The sequence below is a fragment of the Saccostrea cucullata genome, unplaced genomic scaffold, assembly GCF_032062105.1.
Source record: "Saccostrea cucullata isolate Sc308-1 unplaced genomic scaffold, CSIRO_AGI_Scuc_v1 ctg1023, whole genome shotgun sequence".
NCBI classification, from domain to species: Eukaryota; Metazoa; Mollusca; class Bivalvia; order Ostreida; family Ostreidae; genus Saccostrea; species Saccostrea cuccullata.
The window spans coordinates 26,712-52,039 of NW_026938180.1; the positions used below are offsets into that span (position 1 = coordinate 26,712).

Sequence of the window (25,328 nt, forward strand, 5' to 3'; positions counted from 1 at the left end):
TGTATAACTCGCAATTGTCAAAATTTTAAATTCTTGGACAACCTATCCCTTCTCCTGGACAAAGAAAAAAAGTCAATAGTATAAAAAAAATTAATGTAAAACAACTGGCTAGTTGCTTTCTTGCCGTGAATAACAAAGGAAAAAAAGAAACGTAAAACAACTCATAAACTTGCCATAGCTTCTACTATTCTCTTTCTGGAATTGCAAAGGCTTACGCCTACATCCACTTTTCTTCTCTTCGCAAGCCTTCATGTCTTCCAGAATCAATAAATGAAAGCCTATGAAGAGAAAAGGATGTAGGCGAAGCATGTTCACTTCTCTAAAGAGATCAAATTTCTATGTGCTTTTTGTTTTGTGTCGTCATGTTTTTTGTGTTGTTACAAATGTATGTGTAAGGCTTGCCAATGTATTGTCATTATGTTCACTCATACAGCATATATATAGTAAAATTCAAATTAACTGTACTTTTAAAAGCACCATGTTCTTAATAAATGAGATTGTTAGTGATTTTTTTTTAAAAAACGATGCAATGTTGCCAATACGTGCAAAGAGATCTGTGACTGCCTTTATTTAGATTCAGCTTCAATAATAGAGCCAAGTTTACTCTTGAAAGTCAAAAAAAAGAACATTAAAAAAAAAACTACAAAGATTGAAAATTTAACAGTTACAACAATAAAGAAAAATATGACATATAAAAAAAATATTCACAATATACCAGTGAATAAGAAAAACATTTAACATACATTCTGTACCATTCTATCCATATCATTTGTCTCATTACCTTCGTTAAATTCACCATCCTCATCAACTTCTGCATCCACATCGGCTTGTGCTTCCACAACGACTTGTTCTGTATCCACGTCGACTTGTTCTACGTCCTGATCTACTTCTGAGTCCTCGCCAGCTTCTCCTTCACCAAGTGATATTTGCAGCAAATTAAAAAAAGATTAAATAAGAAATAGGTAGAAGGAAAGAAAATCTTGAAGTAGAAAACTTAAAATTGCGAGAAAAACTAAATATGTGAAATCTATAAACCAGAAACTTAAAAGAAAGTCATTGAAAGTTAGACAATTGCAGGAAAAGGTAAATGATTTTGAAAAGAAAGAATGTGAAAAGAAATACAATAGAGTAAATGAGGGTGTTCAGTGTAACATTTTGAAATTTTATCTTGAAGAATCGAAAAAAGAAATAGACGTACTGAATGCAGAAAGAGATGAAAATAATGCTTTTAAAGTGTCTGAAGAATTTATACATATTGAAAAAAGGTAGATTTAAGAGATAATTCAAAGAGCAGACTTTACAACTTTAAGTTAAGAGAGTTATATTATTTTTTTTTATTAGTAATACACATGTAATATTGGTGTGCAACATATTTCTCCTGTTGTTGAATTCGTTTTAAATCTTTTTTACAGTAATGTAAAAAAAAAAAAAACAAAGTACAAGTACAACTGCAGTTTAATCAATCTAGTGAAATAGGTGTTTTATCAAGAAAACATGTGAAAGATGAGCTTTTAAACCCTAAAGGTATTAAAATGCACAGAGATGCAACTACAAAAAAGGAGAACATTGTATGATTAATAATTTAATGCTGGAAATAAATCTTTAACTGCTGGTATCAGAGACGCGTCAGATTGAAAGAGAGGAAAGTATGTAAATAGCACTGAAGACATGTTGTCTGATATTTCCGGTAAGAAATGTGATCGAAAAAGTATTTTAGAATCTGTTTCTTGTTTTATAACTGATAAAAGTTCTACAGAACAAAAATTTAATTCCTTTTTATCATGCAAGTGAAATTTCTCATGATGTTTATTTTTTTTTAAATGTTCAGATGTTTGATAACAAGAGTTTTATAATATTGTTAAAGAATTATTAAGTATTCATTTTATTGGACATTCAAGTACACCCAAAGAGCCTTTTGACATGTCTGTTTTAAGCAGTGTATCAAAATTGATTTTTAAAGGTGGATTAGGTGATCCAGATGTTAGACATGTATTCTCGAAAAGTCAATGAACAGACAAAGTCCCCCAGAGGCTCTGATGAATGTTAGAGTAAATCGTTTTAATTTGTTTTTATAATGCTGCTGGTACATTTTTATTCATCAACTTCTATTACAATATCTTTTATCTTTAAAGAGTCCCTTTAATTTTTTGGGGAGGAATGCAATTCATTTGCTTCATCATTGCAGAGCAAATTCTTTTTAACACTTTTGAGAGCTCTTGGTTTTATTTTTAAATTTATAACAGAGTCATACTGGAAGAAAACTTGAGAATTATCGAGTATTACAAATATGAACACTGTTAGTATATCAGAGACTTTTATATGTTTCAAATATCAGTAATGATAACCTTTCTATCTGTTCTGTTGAAGCGTGAAATCAAACTGTTTAAAGGTTAAAGATTTTTATGATCCTGTGTCAGATTTTTGTTTTGTTCTCTTCTTTTTCTCTTATAATTTGCAAGTGTCTATTACATACATTTTCCTTCCTTCTCTTATTTTCAAATTACATGTAACAGGTTGTACTGTCTTTTCTTGCCGTATTTATAATTGTCTTCTGTTAGTCTTCATTTTCCTTTTCTTACCATTTTTTATCATCATTATTATTAAACATTAAAATACTTTAAATTGTAGTTACAGATGATGCGACAGCATATTTCGGTTTAAATATTGTTTGTTGAACAGGATGTACGGCTTTACACCAGAGAAATAAAATTTTGCGCATAGCCGATAAACATGGCTTGGACACACTGACTCTGATTTGGCTGATAATCCTGTGGACGCATCTAAACTCCGTACCGCTATTTCAAGAGCAGCCGCAAAGAAGAGAAGATACTTCCCTTACAGTAAGGAGTCTCAGTCGACCAAGCCCGGGATTTTCGACGGCCTCACGCCTAGACAGCTTTTTGCGGGAGTGCGGGATTTCAACAGTACACAGGGTACAACCAAAAGTTTAACAACAGGACCAATCCTTCATACTTCAGGCCCAACTACCAAGTGCCGGGAAACAACGTCAATTGCCTTTATTGTCAACTCCCCGGGCATTTTGCAAAATTCTGCCCCTACACAGACCTACAGCAAAGAGCACGGCCAATCAGAGTTCCCGAGGCCACAGCAACCTCAGATTCCACAGAACCCAGAAAACAGTAAAGTTGAGTATTGTGCTGAATTTTGTTTGCTTGATGTTAAATCAGATTTCAAGAATACAATTTCTGTTAAAGATCGTTTGAAAAATTCGCAACAATTTTGGGGAAATGTACTGAAACCTTCTGATTATATTCTGAATGTTGTAAAATATGGTTACAGATTAGAGTTTGAAAGTTCTCCTCAAACAATTTTTCTGAAAAATAATAAATCTGCTTTAGATTATTCAGATTTTCTAGAAACATATATTCTTGACCTCTTGAAGAAAGATCTGATTTTGGAATGCTTTCAAGTTCCTTTTTGTGTAAATCCATTAACAGTTTCGGTAACTGCGAACAAAAAGCAAAGGTTGATACTGGATCTAAGACATGTTAATTCTTTCTTTGAGAAAAGAAAGGTGATATTTGAAGGGACAAAAGAAGGTCTAAATTTTGCGAAAAAAAGGGAATTATATGATGAAATTTGATTTGACCAGTGGGTACCATCATATTAATATACACTGGGATCATTATCAATATCTAGGTTTTTCTTGGAAAATTAACGGAATTGTCAGATATTTTGTCTTCACAGTATTACCTTTTGGTTTAAGTTCTGCGGGATACATTTTCACAAAAACATTAAGACCTTTAGTAGCACATTGGAGAGCTTGTTCTTTTCCTATATTTATGTACTTAGACGACGGTTGGCTATGCGACACAAAAGAAAATTGTATGTATATGTCAAACATCATTCAGGCGGATCTATCGCGCGCAGGTTTTCTTGTTAATCAAGAAAAAAGTGTATGGAAACCTTCTCAGAAATTAGATTGGCTGGGTTTTGAGTGGGATATGTGTCAAGGTGTTATTAGTATTCCACATAACAAATTGGAAAACCTGCGTGTGAAGATTTTAAACATAAAAACAAAAAGCACGTTTCAGTCAGGGATTTAGCGTCAGTTGTCGGCTCTATTATTTCTTTCAAGTTTGCTTTAGGTCCAATATGTCAAATGTTTACAAGGCATCTTTCTATTGTTATTGCTCACAAAGCTTTTTGGGACCAAATTTTGGAAATACCTAAGCCGACAGCCGACGAGTTAGAATTTTGGCTTGAAAATGTGTTGTACGTGCCCAATAGAGTTATCTCTCCTTGGTTTCGAAGTCCCGACAGAATAGTGTTTACTGATGCGAGCGATTTCGCCGGAGCTGGCGTAATGCTCGATTCAAACAAAGAGTATTTTCACGCAATGTGGGACGATTTTGAAAAAACGCAAAGTTCTACATACAGGGAATTAAAAACAGTTTTTCTTTTCATTAAGACTTTTAGTCATGTTCTGCGCAACAAATTTGTGAAGTTATACTCAAATAATCAAAATGTAATTAAAATTTTACAAACAGGTAGCATGAAAGATGAATCGCAAAAATTAGCTTTTTCTATTTATTCCATGTGTCTTTTGAATAATATAGAATTATCTGTAGCGTGGATTCCCAGAAAACACAACAAAGAAGCTGATTTTTGTAGTAAGTTTTTTGACTTTGACGACCGGGGTGTAAATCAGAGTATTTTTAAATATTTTGATCACATTTGGGGACCATTCACTTGCGATACTTTTGCTAGTTCTTTTAATTTCAAAGTAAAAAAAAAATGTATTCCCAGTTTTGGACGCCAGGCACTAGTGGGGTTGATGCTTTTGCATTTGACTGGTCTCAGGATTTAAGTTGGTTAGTACCCCCCGGTACTTTTAATAAGCAAATCCATTAACCATATCATACATTGCGGTGCTAAGGATGTTTTAGTAGTGCCAGTTATTGTTGATATTTCAGGAAAATTTAGATGGTTTATTAAGAAATATGTTGAGTATGAAAAACCTGCAAATTTTTTCAGCGCAGGTTCTGATAAAAATAGTATATTTGCTGCAGAAAAGTTTAACAGTAATGTGCTTGTGTTAAAAATAGATGCAATAAGTATAAGTATTTTTTATGTGCATATGAACATTTAAAAAAAAAAGAGATGACTGTTTTCTCTTAATAATATGATGGATTTAGAACAGAACTTTTACGTGTGGAGGACTGTACTCCCAAAAGAGATGACTGTTTTCTCTTATAATATACTTAGAATTATGTGTGGTGGAACATATTTGTATAAAAGAGATGACTGTTTTCTCTTTATATGTAGATTTTGATTAATCAATAGAGGAGGACTGTACTCCGATATATGTTTGGATTGTGCGTTTATCTTTTGTTAGTTTTTGAATCTTATATTCTTTAAATTGTATCTAATCATTTATTATTCTGATATATTGACAGATATATACTGCAGAACTGTCATGACCATTGGTGTGATGTTTTGAAGTTCAAACAACATCCTCAACTGGGTGCTCTAGTAGATTTGTTGCCTCAGGTCGTCAAATGTGCGAAATCGGACTCGACAAATCAAAAATACGATTCTTACTTCAGACGTTTTGAGAGCTGGTGTTCAAAGCATAATTTTCAACATCTTCCCGCTTCTGTGTCCACCGTTTCCTTGTTTCTCGGGAGCGTAATTCAGCAAAGAGTGTCGTCTTCAGTTTTAGATGCTTACTATTACAGCATGTGGATTCATTCTCAAGCATCATGTGTAAATCCGTGTGATGATCAGTTTTTACAGCTCATTCTTGAAGGCGGAAAAAGAATTCTTTCAAAACCAGTGAATAAGAAAGAACCAATTACTACGGAAATTCTATTAAAACTCAAGGATGAATACTTTAAAAAACCGGACAACGCTTTGAAGTTACGAACATTCCTCATGTGCCTTTTGGGTTTTTCTGGATTTCTACGTTATAGTGAATTATCAAATATTCGTTTGTGTGACATAAAATGGAAAGATGCGTACATAGAAATAAAGATTCCAAAAAGTAAAAATGATGTGTACAGAAGAGGGAATGTGATTGTCATTGCAAAAACTGGGAATGATTTGTGTCCGATTTCTTGGTTAAACAAATATATTGCATTATTACAACTAAGTGTAACTTCAAGTGATTATTTGTTTACAAGTATATTATCTTTAAGAAATCTTTAGGGGTTCACAAGTCTTGCAATACGTCAAAATCTTTGTCTCACACTAGAGCAAGAGGAATTTTGTTATCCGCATTTAGCAGTTTTGACCTTGACAGTTCTAAGTATTCATTGCATAGTTTGTGGAGCGGGGGTGCTACCGCTGCTTCCAACAATAATGTTCCCGATAGACTTCTGAAAGTTCATGGTCGTTGGTCTTCTGATAAAGCGAAGGATGGGTATATTGAAGATAGTATTCAGAAAAAGCTTTATGTGTCTATGAATCTGGGTTTGTAGTCAACATTCCTAATACACCTTTGTTAGTTTGCGATCTTATAACGAACGCACCTAACCTAAACTATTTGTTGTTGTTTTTCAAACTAGTCAAGAAAAGATTTATTTTCGGAGGAGTTTACGAGGGAGAAAATAAATGAATTTCTTTACGTTTTTGAGTTTCGTCTTACGGAAATGTCCGATCTTTTCATAGTAATTTTTGCATGCACGAGTGATTTGGCGCTTACTATAAATAGTGTTCCAGGCGTGTTTTTGGTCGTTGCGAAGTTCGTTACAAGATTTCAAGGACATACATTTCCCTTCCCATCCCCGCCCTAAGAACTATGCAATGCATTGTATTTAAACATTATATACGTGTACAGTTGTGTTTTTGTCGATGTTGGTGTCAATTGATATAAATTTGTGTTATATATTAAGTCATTAAAAGTTGATTGTTGATTATAAATGCGATCTTATAACGAACGCACCTAACCTAAACTATTTGTTGTTGTTTTTCAAACTAGTCAAGAAAAGATATATTTTCGGAGGAGTTTACGAGGGAGAAAATGAAGAGAAATTTATCACACTTGGAGTGGTAATGGAGAGAGGGACAAATTTGAAGTTAGAGTTTAAAGTAAAGTCATTTTAAAAAGAGATATATTATTGATATCACTTTTAACATTCACAAACAAATGCTGCAACATTTTAATTACAAAATAGGTACATGTATGCAACACTTAGAACGTACTAGAATTTCAGCATTTTTGATAATTCTATAAATTTCATTTATTGCATATATATTTTAAAGTTTAATTACAAGCAATCAAATTTCATTTTGATGTAATTAATGCTTTGAAATATGTTACAACACAATAATTGATGGAAAACTTCAAATAACGTACATAACACTCTTAATATAAATGGTTTCAGAGCTTACAGTGTAGTTTATTTTATACCCCCTTTCAATGACGGATATGGAGATAACGAACATTGTTCAAGCTCTTGCGTATCGAATCGACAGAGATATATAAACCCCATATGTAGGTGATGAAGGCATATTGCTGCAAAAGTAAGGGAAGTTAATGATAGAAAATATAAAATCGTAACTTTTATCATAGAGCTTAGCATGTTAGATATAAGATAACCATTGACGTCTATTTCAAGTAAAATATCTATGTATGACACAAATGTATCAGACTCTGTGGTATCTTTTATCTCAGGCTCACCAGGAAATATCGTATCGACATACACGTAGAAATGGAAATGGATATTGTTAATTGACGAATAAGTCATCGATATATATCTAAATGTCGTATACACATCAAAGAAGGTAATTTTTTTCAAAGGTCAGTTTATCAAAAGAAAACATTCTAATTTGATTTTAAATAAACATTGAGATGATGTATAACAAATTCTATATATTTATGCTTAAATATTAATATTCCTATTCTAGACACAGGAGCAAAATTCGATCACATTTATAGCACCTTTTTAAACACACTATAAGGTATGTTCTACAGTTACTTTCAAACTGTTATTAAAACTTATTGGAGTTATTTCCCTTTGGTACCATTATTAGTATGATTTTTTCTATATATGGATCTAATTTACACATTAAGCAACCAATGAAAATAGATTTATTTTTAAATATGTTACACACATTCAAACAATTATATTATTTTGCCTTAGAATAAAAAAAATATTTTTTTTATTTTTCGGTGGAATATCTTACTGATATATGGAAAATAGTTTATTAGAAGAACGTTCCCAATAAACGTTGTAATAAAATAATTTTTTATCTACACTGTATAAGGCACGTTTCACATCATTTCTTAAACTAACATAAATGCTTTAAGTGAAGAAATATAAATTTAGAATCACAAAGAAATTCACTTTTAAAAGGATACCCTCTACCACCCAAGCCTGGGGTAGTAATCAAGATCTACAACTGCGGTATTTGTCTCTTAGCAGTAATTAATAGAAGCATACCAAGCTGAACGATAATTCATCATTTTTGAATTCTCTTTAATTCTAGTTTCTGATTTAATTTACATGTAGAATCTTTTTATGATTATGTTAAGGAGTCTGGGGGTCAACAAATTAACCACTAGATATAACTTAATTTTTTTTTAGATATGATATCTTCAGCTGTCAGCTATCAGTAGGCAAAGAAAAATTTCAAAAATTTTTGTTTTAAAATTTGATCATTATACCCGCACTTTCTAAAGAAAGTTCGGGTATATTGTTGTTACTCATGTCCGTCCGTCCGTCCGTCCGTCTGTCACACTTTTCTTCCCTGAACTCCTCCTACATTTTACACAGTAGCTTAATCATCTTTTTGGAGATGGTTTGTGGGGTCATGTAGATGTGCAGTAAGGTTCTGGATTTTCGATTTTGCCCCGGGGGGTCAAATGGGGGTCGAAAAATGACGTTTTTTGCCCAAAAAGCCCCGTCTTCCCTGAACTCCTTCTACATTTTACTCAGTAGCCTAACCAGGTTTTGGGAGATGGTTGGTGGGGTCATGTAGATGTGCAGTAAGGTTTTGGAATTTTGATTTTGCCCCGGGGGGTCAAATGGGGGTCGAAAAATGACGTTTTTTAAGCAAAAAGCTCCGTCTTCCCTGAACTCCTCTTACATTTTACTCAGTAGCCTAACCAGCTTTTGGGAGATGGTTGGTGGGGTCATGTAGATGTGCAGTAAGGTTTTGGATTTTCGGTTTTGCCCCGGGGGGTCAAATGGGGGTCGAAGAATGACGTTTTTTGCCCAAAAAGCCCCGTCTTCCCTGAACTCCTTCTACATTTTACTCAGTAGCCTAACCAGCTTTTGGGAGATGGTTGGTGGGGTCATGTAGATGTGCAGTAAGCTTTTGGAATTTTGATTTTGCCCCGGGGGGTCAAATGGGGGTCGAAAAATGACGTTTTTTAAGCAAAAAAGCTCCGTCTTCCCTGAACTCCTCTTACATTTTACTCAGTAGCCTAATCATCTTTTGGGAGATGGTTGTTGGGGTCATGTAGATGTGCAGTAAGGTTTTGGAATTTCGATTTTGCCCCGGGGGGTCAAATGGGGGTCGAAAAATGACGTTTTTTGTCCAAAAAGCCCCGTCTTCCCTGAACTCCTTCTACATTTTACTCAGTAGCCTAACCAGCTTTTGGGAGATGGTTGGTGGGGTCATGTAGATGTGCAGTAAGGTTTTGGAATTTTGATTTTGCCCTGGGGGATCAAATGGGGGTCGAAAAATGACGTTTTTTATGCAAAAATCTCCATCTTCCCTGAACTCCTCTTACATTTTATTCAGCAGCCTAATCATATTTTAGGAGATGGTTGGTGGGGTCATGCAGATGTGCAGGTAGGTTTCGGAGTTTTGATTTTGCCCCGGGGAGTCAAATAAGGGTCGAAAAATGATGTTTTTTATGGAAAAAGCCCCATCTTCCCTGAACTCCTCTTACATTTTATTCAGCATCCTAATCATCTTTGGGAGATGGTTGGTTGGGTCATGTAGATGTGCAGTTAGGTTTCAGAATTTTGATTTTGCCCGGGGGGTCAAATGAGGGTTGAAAAATGACGTTTTTTATGGAAAAAGCCCAGTCTTCCCTAAACTCCTTTTTTTGTTTTAAACAGTGGTCTTATCATCTTTTGGGAGAGTTCACTCTTTTGAAATTTTGTTAAAACATCAAGGTCAAGGGGTAAAAAATCATAGCATGTTGGGAGCCTCTTGTTATGGGTAATGTTCACTTGAAATGTGAAAGTCAAATCTCTTCTCAATGAAAAGGAAATACAACATTAATGAAAACAAAGTTAAACATCAAGGTCAAGGTCACAGAGTCAAAAAGTCATGATACATTTTGGAAGGTCTTATCACAGGTAATATGAATGCCCTTTCATTTATCTTTCAAAATGATCAATTCAAAGCAATTAATATTTTTAAGGAAATTAGGTCAAACTTCAAGATCATGGGTAATGAAAATCATAGTGTATGTAGAATGGTATTGTCCCATTTAATACTAATACACATGTTTAATATAAAAGTCCTATCTCTTCTCATTCAAAATATACGACCATGATGACCAAGGTTAACTTTATTGTGACAGATGGGCAGATTGACAAACAAATGAGATTTAATGTACCCTACCTTTAGCAAAAATGGGGACAATAAATGTCTTTGCTGTTCTTGAGAAGAAAATTTATGTTGGAACAAGATGTGTTTGTGAAACACTACGCGCCCGGCGGCAACAAAGTTAAAAAAATCTTCTTTTAGCATATTGATCACAGTCAAGGTCACAAGGTCATTGACCATGGTGTCATTCGAAAGAACTTAATCAGTGGAGTATGCGTACTAAATATGAAGTCCCTATCACTGACCTTGCCGTCGTTTGAAAGGACTTTATCGGTGGAGTATGCATATCAAATGTGAAGTCCCTATCTCCTATGGTTCAAAAGTTATGACAAACAGTGGAAAAAGCTATTTTTAGAATATAGGTCACAGTCAAGGTCACAAAGTCATTGACCATGGTGTCATTTGAAAGAACTTAATCGGTGGAGTATGCATAACAAATATGAAGTCCTTATCTCTGATGGTTCAAAAGTTATGGCAAAAAGTGTAAAAAGCTATTTTTAGCATATAGGTCACAGTCAAAGTCACAAGATCATTGACCTTGATGTCATTTGAAAGGACTCTATTAGTGGAGTATGCATACCAAATATGAAGTCCCTATCTCCTATGGTTCAAAAGTTATGACAAACAGTGGAAAAAGCTATTTTTAGCATATAAGTCTTAGTCAAGGTCACAAGGTCATTGACCTTGAAGTCGTTTGAAAGGACTTTATTAGTGGAGTATGCTTACCAAATATGAAGTCTCTATCCCTTATTGTTCAAAAGTTATGGCCAAGGTTAAAGTTGACAAACAGACAAACAGATAAACAGACAAACAGACAGGACAAAAACAATATACGCCCGGGATCTATCGATCCGGGCGCTTAAAAAGTACCCTGCATATTTAAATGTAAATTGGTTGAAATGCCCAGTGGTTCTTAAGAAGTTAATGTGAAAAGTTTGCAGATAAACAGATGGACAACAGAAATCAGTACATTTCAGAAAACAGTATGCTAATAAATAGTTAATCAAGGTGCTTTGGGTAGCAAAATAAAGCTAAACTGGTATATCTAATTCATCCGCAGAGCTTAGTATATTTCAATATGCACAATCTTTTCAACTCTTATAATTATTTTTTAAAATTTATATCACCATGTCTCATTCAAGGGAGAACTAGAGATATGACCAGATGTATATCTGTTGAATATAAAATATGTACATGTATTCTGTGTTTTTTTTTTAGTAATTTGTTTGTTTGTTGTGACACCAACTGTTATGGCAGCTTTTGGCAAAGGTTGAAGTTTCTCAAATGTAAGTCAAACTCCAAGGTCAAGGTCAAAGGGTCTAAATTGTTGGTATCAAAGGGAAAATCTTGTCACAAGGAATACAAATGTGAAAAAAGGGAGAAATCCCTAGAACTTCCTCACCTGTTCAAAAGTTATTGCCAAGGTTAAAGTTAAATTGGATTCAACTCTAAGGTCTAGGTCAAAAATAATTATACCTGTTGAAAGTTCACAATGATTACACATGTAAGAGCATGAAAGTCCTAGCACCACCTGTTCAAAACTTACGCCAAGTTCAAGGTATTTTTCTTGTAAAATTGGGTCAAACTCCAAGGTCAAGAGATCAAGAGGTCAAAATTGGTGATACCCATTAAAAGGTTTTGCCAAAAGAAATTTACCTATAAAATATTGAAGCCATGTGTATAGCCCAATCCACTTAAAAAATATGGGCAAGGTTAAAGTTTCCGTGGACAAACAAAAATACATAAACATAGGAAAGAAAATATGTATAAATAGTCAAATGAAAAATTTTTCTACTATTATGGAGTCAGAAGATCAATTGTCATTTCAGGTACAGGGAGTCAGTGGCTAGGGAGATCAGACCCCCCCCCCCCCCTGGAATTAGCAGTTATTTAAATAAGACTATATATGTACTGTAGAGAATAAAAATGACTTTGGACATCCTCCCCCTTAGAAAACAGGGACTCCACTATCATTGTTTTTATTATTATTTTTTATTTCCATCTCAGGAAATCTTGGGCTGATTTTTTTGACTGAGGTGTGACACCCCCCCCCCCTTTTTCTGAAAAAAAAATTCTGGATCTGCGTCTGTTATATACTGAATGTCCGCAACGGGAGATAACTTGACAATGTGAAATTTGTCGACTGTGGCATGCGATGATCTTTGACCATGTTGACCCTTTTTGAACTTCAACCTAACCATTTGCATTTATTTATTTTTATGCAATCTATACTAAATCTTGTACTTACCGAATGTCATAGGTCGTGACAACGAATTCATGAAATATAATCCATATAATCCAATTAAAACACAAATAATTTTAACTGACCACACTGCATCGTCAGCATACATGTGCTAAATAATCTCATTCGACAAACCTTTGCTGATTCCGTTGCCAGTATGAATTGGCCGAGGTGTGCCGAGAGGTGATATCTATAAATATGATAATGGGTGACGCAAACCCAATGTGAATGTAAAAAATAAAACTGTTTAGTACAAGAACAAATTTCAAACTATCGTAATAAACTAAACTATGTTTTTTTAAAAAAAGTGAGAGTGAGAGAGAGTGTGTGTGTGTGTGTGTGGGGGGGGGGGGAGATAGGCATTGACAAATTAATCGGGTTGTATTTTCAATGGGTTTTTTTCCCGACCAAATACCAGGTACTAAAATCAGTTTGCACATTTTGATAAATTCATCAAAAACGCTTTGTACTAAAATAATATTTTATGTCGTTGAGAAATTAATTTAAAAAGTTCCAAATTATGGGAAAATTATTTATTTGAATCTAATTAAGTAATTTACTTCAATCATTAATTAAATTCTGTTATTTCAGACTGGTTATGAATTAAGTATTTTAAAATACATATGTGAGGCTCAGAGTTGATATGGTCATCTGAAAATTTTATGTTCAATTTGACGAATACATGTACGGTGATAATTATAGAATTATTTTGACTTCTTCCTTGGAAAGTCCGATATGAATGAGTGTATATTTAGAGGCAAACACCATAGTGCGGGTATTGTTGTCTCATGACAGCATCTAGTTTTTGTATATCGTCATATGGAGCTCTTCTTCTAGAGGAGATCAATATAGTCTAAAAATGGCCACAACCCGAACCCTTAAAGTATTGAATGTGATATGTCCAGTAATATTCAAATCATCATTATCAAAGTACCTGAATTACTTTTTTGAAAACAGATAAATTCTGAAACTTTCTACAGGATTTCATTTGTTCTTATATACTTTTGCCGCCCCTCCCTTGAGCAAAAAGCGACACATTATATGCATGAAGAAGGATATGGAGATGACGAACATAATTTAATCTCAAAGTTCATAAAACAATACAAAATAAGAGCAGAGCAATAATTTACATCGTCTTAGAAATTGTTCATACGTAGAGCATGCTCTTGCGTATCGAATAAACTGAGATATATATATACTCCGTATGCACGTGATAAAAGGTATTTTGCTGCATAAGTGAAGGAAGTTGACGATAGAAAAGTTAAAGTCATCATGTTTATGATATAGTTTCGTTGTTAGATTACCATTAGTGTCTTTTTCAAGTAAAATATCCAAGTATGAAACAGAAGATTCGGACTCTGTGGTATCTTTTACATGTATCTTAGGCTCACCAGGATATATCGTATCGACGTAGGAATGGAAATTACATGTACCATCATTAATTCACAATATGTCGTCGATATATCTGAACGTCGAGTTGAAGGCCACAGCAAGTGTTTTCTTCTTTTCGCGCATAAGATTTTGCATAAATTCTGCTTCATATGAATATAAAAATAAGTCTGCTAATAACAGAGTGCAATTTGTGCCCATGGGAATTCCAATAGATTGTTGGAATACCTGGTCTCCAAAAACCACATAGATATTGTCATTCAGAAACTCAATCATCTTCTTGATGTCAACGTCAGAGTACTTAATATGTGTGCAATCAGAATTTGTTTTAACAAAATAATTTTGCAAATGACCAATGACAAGCTAAGTGAATTTACGAGTTCCATTTTTATTGAAGAAGCAGCTGTCAATGATATCAAAAAGGCTGAATTTTAATTTATCGTGGGAAAAGTCGAGAGTTTTTAAGCTGTTGATTTTTGTAAAGTCTTTTGATTTCAAATTGTCAAAAATAATACTTTGCATTAAAATTTCATAAATTTTTTTATTTGATCTCCAAAATATATTTTTTAAATTTTAACCACCACCACCCTTCCCCAATTAAAGAAATTCAAATAATATTTAGTTTTTGTATTTGAAAACTCTTTTAAAATATATTTAAATATTTTCATTTCACCTATATGACCTTTGAATACTGAGTAAAAATATATGTGTTAACTTATGAACATAAATGTTTCTATTTCAGATATCATTACCAACTTAGAAGTCGCATGCAAAATTTGCAGCTCTCCATCGGCAAGTCAGTGTTATGAGTGGAAATATTCTCTAGAGAGACGTTTAAACAACAAACGAGCAATTTAGAATCCAACTGAGAAATCACTACATATCGATCATACACACTCGGTGATAATCGATACTTTCACTATTTATGGTCACCAGAGAAAACTCAAGCCGTCGTCGTGCGTCCTATCTTTTAAGTATTTTCAGCTTCTTCTCAACAACTGCTCAACCAATTTCAACCACGTTTGCCATTTATCGTCTATGGATGAAGGCAGGGTTCTCCATAGACCGTTTAACGTGACGTCCCCGCCGAAGTTAAATTCCTTAGCGCCATAGTCTAAAAAAATCTGCGCCATAGTTCCGCCACAGTTAAAATATTAGAGCCAGAGTAAGATCGTTGTTTCAGTACGATAAATATATGATTTTTTTAGATACACTTTTAAACCTCAAAATTAAGTACCATCTTCAACTAAATTGTTAATTAACTCTAATAGGGCCAATTGTTTAGCTTGCACAATCATCTTCTAGACCTCGCTGGACACTTGAAGACTTTTTTCACACTTCATGATAATTACAAAGAAAATTTAAAGTATCAATTAATTTGTGCTTTTAAAAAATGCTCTGCAGTTAACGAGATCTCTAACATTGCACTTACAGAAAACATCGTTTGCGTTTTATCTGATCCACCAAAATTTAATTCCTCTGCCCTTTTGTGAACACTGTATTTGTATATTTACCTTTTGTAACCTTTCTTTTTTAAATTAAGGATTAAATAATTAAAACCTGTTACTGCTGATACTTTTTTCCTGATTTTATAAGCAAATATCTATAATTCATTCAGTACGAGTGTGTGTTTATCGGTATTTCTATTTGAATTGAATATTGACTCATAATTGCTGTGTGTTTTCCAATTTATTTCTTGTTTCCTTCGCAAATTTTGTTGCGCAATGGCGGGGAATATTAAAACGCGCGATTCTTGCACCACAGTTAAATTTAAAATAATAGAGACCCATCGTGAAGGTGGAACAAAATTGTGTATCTCATGGTCCCTGTCCCTCTGGGGCTTGAAGGATGGGGCAAACACCACTAAAATTAGTGCAATCTTTTAAAACCCTCTTTAAAAACCCTCTTTACTCCTTGAAATCAAGCAGTCAAACTGTTGGCATGAATGATTCCTCTACCAAAATCGTGAAATCCAATGCCCTAGGGTAAGGGGTTCTAGCGCTAGGATGGGGTTACTTATATATAGATTTCATAGAAAAGATGCATTATTTTTTTCAAAAATCTCCTCTCTCCTGCGTATTAACTAAACTAAGTACACACATAGCTATGATGAGAAAGAATGCCTCTTTAAAAATTGTGGATTTTTCGGCCCCTGGGTGTTAGATTTGGCTCTATTGATTATAATAAAAAAATAAATAAATAATAATGAAAATGCATTAAATTTTGAAAAATCATCTCTGCTTCTGGGTGTTATATATTAAATATCTAAGTACATATTTATTACAAAAAGGATGTCTCTTCCAAAATTGTGATTTTCATGGCCCTTTGGTCAGGAGTTCTAATATTAGGGTTAGGCTATACTAAGTAAAAATGCATTATTTCTTTGAAAATCTTTGTCTCAACTCAGGGGTATTATTTTATTAGGAGAAATGCATTGTTATGATAGGCAATACACTTCGCCCCAGTGTCAGTAATTCTGGTGAAGGCGGAGGTGGACTGTATTGATTATATAGTAAAAGTGCATTAATTCTTCGAAATTCTCCTTTTTGGAAGTTCACAAACTAAAAATACACAGTAATAATGTTAAAGTTGTCTCTTAAAGAATTGTGAATTTCATGGTCCAATTGAAGGTGTTCTGGTTTTAGGATGAGGGTCTTTTGATTATTTAGTGAAAAGACATTAATTTTTAGAATATCTTATTCTCTGCTCCTGTGTATTAAATATTAAACTATTTAAGTACATACAACTGTACGTACTATGTGAAAATATGGCTCTGTCAAAATTTCGAATTTTAATGACCCTACGTCGGGGGTTCCGGTCTTAGGGTCGGGTTCTATTGACTCTACAATGAAAATGCATTAAGTCTTCGTAAATCTTCTTCTCTGCTCCTGGGTATATAACCCATTAACCACATGTCTGTATATAGTTATGATAAACATAGATGCCTTTTCAATAATCATAATTCCATAGCCCCTTTGGCATGGGTACTATTGATTGTATAGTTACATGTATTTAATTCTTTGAACATACTGTAGATCAATAAATTTTCGCGACACCTTATTTTCGCGAGATATTCATTGTCTCTTGATTAGCGAGACAAAATTTTCACGAATTGTGGTTACTGCTCTATATAATCTTAAGGAATACTATTAAACGCGAGAATTAAATTTACGCGAGTACACCGTCTCGCGTAATTACGCGAAAATAAAGTTCTCGCGAATAAAAAGTGATTTACAGTACATGCAGAGTTATGATGAGCATGGTTTTTTTTTTCTAAATTGTGATTTTTATGGTCCCAGGTACTGATGTACTGGTGTTAGGGCATGGATCTATTGATTATACTCATCAAAAAAGAAATGCATAGTAGAAACAATAATCTGATACCCAATTTCCTTTTACTATATGAACAGAGGGAACCTTTTATTCTCATATAACAAAAATCCTTTCTGTGTGTTCTGATAAAAGAAACATTGGTACTCTTTGATTATTTAATATAGGAGTGAAAAAAAATTCTTCACATGATTTAATGTTCAGAAGCTTATTTCAATACTTTTTGCCAGTAAGCATAGTTTTGTATTGTAGATGACTGGTGGTAATACTGAGCGAATGAACACCCTTAATTTCCTATGTGTACAAATTTTAACACAGTAACAATTACACTGGTTTTAATGCTGCTGATAATAATTTGTACATGTATTGTTTGATAAAGTTAATCGGTGAAACTTTCGTGAAAGGTAAAAGGGAGGGCGTCCGAGTCGGAGTCTTAATTCTACCATCAAATTGTTGTCATGTTTTCAAGTTTAAATCAAAATATACATGTAGGGTGACTTGAGGTCACCATATTGATACGATGAATTCACGTTTGTGCCTTAAATGCCTGAAGAGTTCATGTAATGTTGTATAACAGTACTGCACAAAATGATGAACTATTTGCTAGTCCCGAGATCCTAATTGCGCGTACGTTTTATCCTCCTGCTAAACAAAATATCCATTGCAAGTACACTTTGTGATTGAAGCATTGAAAGAAAATGTCAGCAATTGCTTTGGCCTGAGTAAAAAATAATGTAATATAACACTTAAAATATCTGTTTTAAAAAGAAAAATGAAACACAGGTAAATACTGTTTTACGTGACTTCATTCAAAATTGAATTATCAATATACACTGTATTAAAACAATTAAATGTTTTCTTGAAATTTACCGCTTCAATATTTTCAGAAAAGATTTACCTAATTATGTTATATATTTGCAATGGTTGCAACCATTAATTCACGTATAAGCATCTTTGCTACGTGAATATTGACAAAAGAGTCTGCTTCTTCAGAAACTTTCGATCGGTGGCTTGAATTTAAAATTTAAATACCAATCCATCTATATCTCCTTTAGAGATTATACAGATAATCGAGATTCTATGGACTTGTTATCGGTTTAATGGGGGGTTTATTTTATAAGAAATAATGGAGAACATATTCATTGGATGTAAATTGTCAAGATGAAAGTGGTTGCTCTGGACTCTGGAGTTGTTGTGTCATTGTAGATCACAGGAGTTCGCGTAGCTATCAATTCTACCGAAATTTTCAGTAAATAAAAAATACATAATACCTATAATTATTATAGGTATTACCTTTTGTTTTTTTATTTACTGAAAATTTCGGTAAAATTGATAGGTACGCGAACTCCTGTGTTGTAGATCATGGTTATCTACACACTGTAATTGAGACATGATCAATCATGTTCAGGTTTATCACGTCCAACTATGTGCACCAGACCGTGACGGAGGGTGAAGAATTTTTCTCTGCTAATACTCTTCTTGTCCAACTCTTCTTCAAGCCTAGTCCGGGGTTCCAAATAAAACTGTAGATATAAACATATGTTATTTTTTTAATAGATTCATTATGAAATTTAAAAGTGTCTTTTAAAAAATCATGCAAAATTAACAATGTATTACTTAATCGAAATTAAATGAGATGATACATGTAGTAAAGTTACTACAAAAGTTTGAAGAGAATGTACCGTTGCACATAAATATGTTGTGAGATAAAAAAAAGTTCATACAAATGCGCCCTCCTATTCGAGATAGATCTACATCTATATGTGGTGGGCTTGGATTTCAAAGAAAATTAACACATTTATAAGCCCTTAAAAATGTCAAATAAAACAATAATTTTAGATATGTCTATTTTCTATGTAGAATTAATAAGTATTACTTTTTGTATGAAGTTTTTTTTTTGCCAGATCTTATTTATTTAGAATATTCCAAAGACTTTAAAAAAAGAAAATCTACCTCTATGCCTTGCCAAGGCCAAGTGAAGCGGAGTGCATGTATATACGGAACATTAGCTGCAGATCTAGATCTGTGGCTTACTAATCTGCAGAAGATTGTTATGGACGACCAGAGAGCTACAGTACAACTTATTCAAAAAATTGCATATTTATTGCGCACAATAAAATGCGCTTTTTCTCAACTAATATCTCCATATTTTTCAAACTGCCGTTTCAAAATATTACTAACCGTGTGCTCATAACATATTATTTATTATTATACTTCTGTTAAAATGTTTCCTATATAAAGTTAAGAAGGTAAAATAGCTATCTTTTATAGTTCAGACATAGCAAAGCTATACCCCGGGGTATAGTTTTTGCTATCCACCCTCGGAGAATTTTCATGCAATTTTTGCCTCCAATTTTGATTTCCAGCAATAAATCTATTGACTGATGATGTCATAATGATTTCAGTAGCATTGTGACGTCATCAGGATTTCAGATTATTCTTGCAGCATTATCTTACTCCCAAAAAGATCTTGGGCAAGCCCTCGGGGAATAGTTCCTGTCGCGGGTTTGATAAAAGAGCTATCCAACTCACAGCCAGTGGATAAGTGTATACTATTTCCAAAATACAAATTATTCGTTGAAAGGATTTAAAGAGCCTCCTTGGACATGAAATTGAAACTATTAAAAATTTCGCCCGATTAAACTGCCATTTTTGTTGCCAAAATAATTATGTTCAATAGGCTTCGTGCAGATGTCAACTATATATGAAATTAGTTTATAGATTTCTAAAACATTGATTGAAATCGATTGCAAGTAGAGGTAGAAATTTTGAGAAATGAATCAAGAAACAAGCACAGATTATTGTGTGCAATGGATAGACAATTTTTAATTTGGGAGGCATTGTAGCTCTGTGGTCTGTCAGTATTTCTTTTGCGGAGAGCAACAGTTCTACAGCTAACGGAGCATAACAACGACAGAGAACCAGATTAACTATTTATTTGTTCATGGGAGGTGCAGTTTCGTTTGATACATCAGGTGAACTTTTGTTTACATTTATTTATCTAATCTTAATGTGATATTTTACAAAATATCTTTTAAGGAATTTCTTGGATTTGCATAGCAAAACGACTCAAGAATTCTTAATTTTTTTTCCAAATTTATCTTCTCGAACTCTTCAGTACACGAAGGAAAAAAAACGGTGTGTACATTGATTGAAAGTGGCAGCAATGTCGGCTGGTGGTTGTGGTTTGTGTGAAGGATGTAAAATAGGCGATACAAATCTCATAAACCGAAATTTGAACTCTAGGTTACATATTTGCCCAAAGGTATTTAATACTGTACAGAACAGGTGTTAATATGATCACATATTAGCAAAATAAAAAGAAACTGTCAAAAACACAGAAACGCGCTTGGTCGGGAATAGTTGCAGAAACGTAGCTGAAACTGTATGTAGTTGAAAGTTTATGGTAACAAAACAACTGAACACCAGAAACACAAAAGATGATGAGTTTTACTGTAGAGCATGTAGAATGGATGCATTGATTAGTAGTCCCAAACTTTTGTCTCTAAGTTTTCATGACCCTGTTCCCAGGACAGAAAGAGGTTTATGAAAGCCTGGTACATATTATGTTTATGCTGTAACCACCGCCTAGGCCAGTAATTAAGCTGAAACTAAAGTGGAAGCATCCTGGTGGTAGTTTATATTCTAGATTGTTCAAATCATGACCCCGCGGGGTAGGGCGGGGCCACAACAGGCGTTACAAGGGGAAAATCTGGTAAAGAACAGTATGACCAAAGTACCCAGGTGAGCGATGTGGCTTCAGGTAATATGGTTTTTGACCCTCATTATATACAGGTCTATGTTTGCTCTACTCCTGATCTGTATTGTTTGAATGGATTTTGAGCTTGAATACTACTTGTTATTTCAATATATTTCTTTTTCCCTTTGACAGATTGGACACAGTAATAATCATAGCTTTAATGATGGCTACTAACATTAAAATTAAACGAAATGAAATACAAAATGAAAGTGTAACGGACCTCTCGTGTCATTTTGAACGTTCCCCAGTGAATACCTAAGGCATTATTTGCTCTGACATCTTCAAATATTTTTACAGCCTCCTCCGGGTTTACATGCATAGGTCTCATAAACCACCTATATCAAAAATGATATTTTGTCAGCCATCATAAAAATGAAGAGATAGAAAGGGAGAGCAGTCAAACTTGTCAGATGCCTACTTTTCAGCTGATATTAAAATTTAGCTACATATTACAATATTTTCTGAATTCATGGATCATAACTTCATAAGTTCCTTTTTGTAATTTCACCTTGGATAATAGGCTCCAATTGGAATTGCAGCAAAGTCTACAGGTCCGTACTTTCTTCCAATTTGTTTAAAGCCAATACAGTATCCTGTGTCTCCGGCAAAATAGAAACTCTTCCTTGGTCCCCTTACTATCCAACTACACCAAAGAGCCTAAAAGATCAACTGTACTATTACAAATCATCATTTTATATCGAGTAATTCTTTACTGGAAAGTAGACATGTATAGTAAGGTTTGTTGTGGGCTACTGTATGAGCAAGTACATCTAGTTCTATACTCAAAGATAATTCCATTCAGAAATGTTTCAAAACGTTTTTTTTAATTTTATTTTGATTTGTATGTGATAGGTATACCTTCGAAAACAAACATTTATTTACCACAGTTTAACGTTAACCGTTTTACACTTACTTATCTGTTTTGGCTTTAAAACAATAGTATCCTTATCATACCATTTACCTTCATAGTATCAAGTAATATGCGTTCGCATCGATGTTGACAGGGAACGCTGACAAACTTAAAGTCTGGTCTTCCAGGTAACTCCGCTTCATCCCACCACGACAATTCGATCACATTTTGACAGCCTGCATTTAACATCCATTCCTTCGTTCCCACCGCTACAAACCAAGTGACCTTATCTTTGAATTTTGAATTAAGACTCTGAACACTACCATAGTCTAGGTGATCGTAGTGGTTATGACTGATAATAACAGCATCTATATGTGGCAGATCCTCTATTTTACAAGGTGGAGGACGATACCTTTTTGGTCCCATAAACTGGACTGGGGAACACCTATCACGGAATATTGGATCGGTGAGAATATTGACCCCATCCATCTGTACCAACACACTGGCATGTCCTATCCACATTATTTGCATCTCAGATGGTGGTGGGTTCCGTAATTTCTCAAAATCAGGGATCTCCACTGGTAGGGTTTTATCCAATTCCTGTCGTGAAAGTTTGAAATGAATACATTTTTATGGCTGGTTTTAAAATAGGTGCATCTTCTGGTGTAATATCAAAAACATGTCTTTTTAATCACACTTTCATCGGATGGATTAAGCAAAACAAAAAACACAAGTGCTTTTAATCATTGCAAAGATATCGGGAATGTGTATATATACCATCTGTACTTACTAAATGTGTAATAAAGAGTTTGATTACAGTTTGCTGAAATATTGATAGATTACTGTAAAATCACGTATTTTAGGGGGTAAAATTATATAATTTAGGGTAAAAATGTATTGATTTATGGAGATGTGACTTAGAATTGTTCAGTAGTCATATACATTGTTTATATGTACAAAGTAGCAATTCATGGTGTACATAAATTCAAGGGACTCTTCAGACCTTCAAAACCACGAAATTAAAACCCCACAAAAATAAGTGATTTCATAGTAGACCTTTAAAGAGATCCTAAGTGAACACTCAAGAGTTCCAATTCAACAAAAATTTCTTGAAATTAAAATGATATGCTCAAAGATGTAAAATGAATGAATTTAATTTTTTGCATGATATTTTTCCCATTTAAGCAAATACCAGTGATGTTTCTTAATTAATATATACATGTACCTATTAGCCGTTGTTTTAAATAATGCAATATAATCTGAATATGTACATCTTTATGTCATAGGATTTTCTAAACCCAACCAAACCCCCAACCTAAAAATTATTACATTATGATTTTTTTTTTTTTTTTTTTTTTTTTGACATTTTAAAATATCAGCATTGAATTAGTATAGACCCTCTGATTTGGAATTTTGCTGAAATCTTCACATCTCATCAGTTTGAAGAGATTTCTTAACCCAGGTGTATCTTCCCATGTGTCAAAAGGATTTTGATATCTGCCATTTTTGTATATTGGACGGATAAGTTCTTCATCTATACTATTCATTGTTTTCTGAAAAAAATTAAGAAACACAAATATAATTCATAGTGCTTAACAGATGAAAAATGAATGCATTTTCTTTATTTCATGAAAGACTCTTATTATGCACTCATGACACAATATTTGCATAACCTTAGCAAATTAAATTACTTTTTCTTAACAATACCGATACAGATAAACATAAAGCGAATAATTTACAGCTTTGAAATGAGAGGCTTAAAGTATGAATAACGGGGGGTTTTGCCACTCATATTTAAAAACTGCAGATATACATATTTTTAGACGTCGTCAGATAAAGATTAAATAAAGATATCACTTAACTAAATGTTGGGGTAGGAGTGGACAAATGATTTTTAATAAGAAACTTTTGATAGCATGGACAATTTTATGATACTTCACAATCTACATTAACAAACATCACATGACAGCTTTTCTTAAATAAAGATGTTAGTCAACAGAATGGATAAACTTTTTCCAGGTAAACTAAAGGGAATGCAAACATTGGAGCCTTTTTGATAACATGTTAAAGTTGAATGAATAATTTATTTAGGTATGAATATGCATTCAAAGTGGCATCCAATCGAATTCATGTCCTATAACTGGCACACCTACCCAAATGACTTCATTTATCTTGAGAATTTATTATGGGCCTTTTCTTTTATTGATTGTAGGAAACTAACATCAAAATAGTGTATGTAACACCCAGTGGCATGTGAAAGTGTCCAATCTTGACGGGGTTTCCATATTAAGTATTGATAAGACAACTGTGTATTTCATCGGTGAGGATGATGACTGGGATAAAAAAAGGTAAACCATTTGGTATGAAACTAACTTACGAAGAAAAAAAGTGGGTTTTATAGTATACTTAATTAATTATTAAGCAGAATTTGATATAAATCAATTTGAGCAATCAAGCGGTAAAGGACAAATTATTCATAAACAAAGCTTGGTAATTTAAAAAAAATTGTTTTAAATTTTTAGTGTTAGCTGACTTAAGGTTTAATTGTGCTGATATTTGTATGTTTCAATTTATATATGTATTTTTTTATCCTTATATTGCCAGGCAGTTACATTAGTATACAATAAAAGTAGTAAAAATAGTTTAATTTCAAGAAAGAGATACTTGATGGATGCATAAAAGGTAACATATCGTATCGTAATACACCCTTTAAATAAAACAAACTGTGGTAATTCTTTTTACATGTCATTGCTTAAATCTGTACATGATTTAAAACGAGTATTCGACTGATTATCATGTAGGATAAAATAAACAAATAAATAAGTTTTCTTCTGTCGGATAATTTATAGTATAGTAAGACATACGTATAGCTAATTCATAACTTCTGAAGTTTGATTTTTTTGGAGGTGACCTTTAAAAGTTGGCCAATTAATTTGTACGTTCTAAAATTTTGAGTTTGCATAATACATGTAACCGTCATTTTTGGGAAGCGACTGTGATTCTATCACTGATGTGACCATATCCAAAAAGAGGCAGAACTGAAGGGAAAAGCTCGGGGTCATTATTATTTTCAGTTATTTTTGTTATTTGTTTTCCAATCACATTTACTCCTTGTTCGGGTGACCATAAAAACATTATACAGCTATCATTTAGCAAATCAGGCAAAGACACCTACATACCTTGAGGTATGCAATGCTTAGGCTTGTATAAGGAAAAATTATGCG

At 33.4% G+C, this 25,328-nt stretch overlaps 1 protein-coding gene and 1 pseudogene across 1 annotated transcript; one reads left to right on the forward strand and one right to left on the reverse strand.

Moving 5' to 3' along the window:
- Nucleotides 1-2,337: 2,337 nt before the first annotated feature.
- LOC134249577 (uncharacterized) lies at nt 2,338-3,228 on the forward strand (annotated as a pseudogene).
- Nucleotides 3,229-18,888: 15,660 nt separating this feature from the next.
- Nucleotides 18,889-23,657, reverse strand: LOC134249573 (N-acyl-phosphatidylethanolamine-hydrolyzing phospholipase D-like). The gene is made up of 5 exons (XM_062731903.1): nt 23,502-23,657; nt 22,216-22,704; nt 21,763-21,911; nt 21,475-21,589; nt 18,889-19,017 (listed from the first exon to the last, which is right to left on the reverse strand). The coding sequence occupies exons 1-5, from the start codon at nt 23,649-23,651 to the stop codon at nt 18,889-18,891; spliced, it is 1,032 nt and encodes a 343-aa protein (XP_062587887.1). The 5' UTR covers nt 23,652-23,657.
- Nucleotides 23,658-25,328: the final 1,671 nt, after the last annotated feature.

What these genes read in the sequence shown, in the direction of transcription:
- LOC134249573 (XM_062731903.1), bottom strand. Translation starts at nt 23,651, where the DNA reads ATGAATAGTATAGATGAAGAACTTATCCGTCCAATATACAAAAATGGC. An exon ending in ATTGGAGCCTATTATCCAAG is followed by an intron (nt 21,590 to 21,762) that starts GTGAAATTACAA and finishes TTTTTGATATAG; the next exon opens with GTGGTTTATGAGACCTATGC. An exon ending in CGTTCAAAATGACACGAGAG is followed by an intron (nt 19,018 to 21,474) that starts GTCCGTTACACT and finishes TTATATCTACAG; the next exon opens with TTTTATTTGGAACCCCGGAC.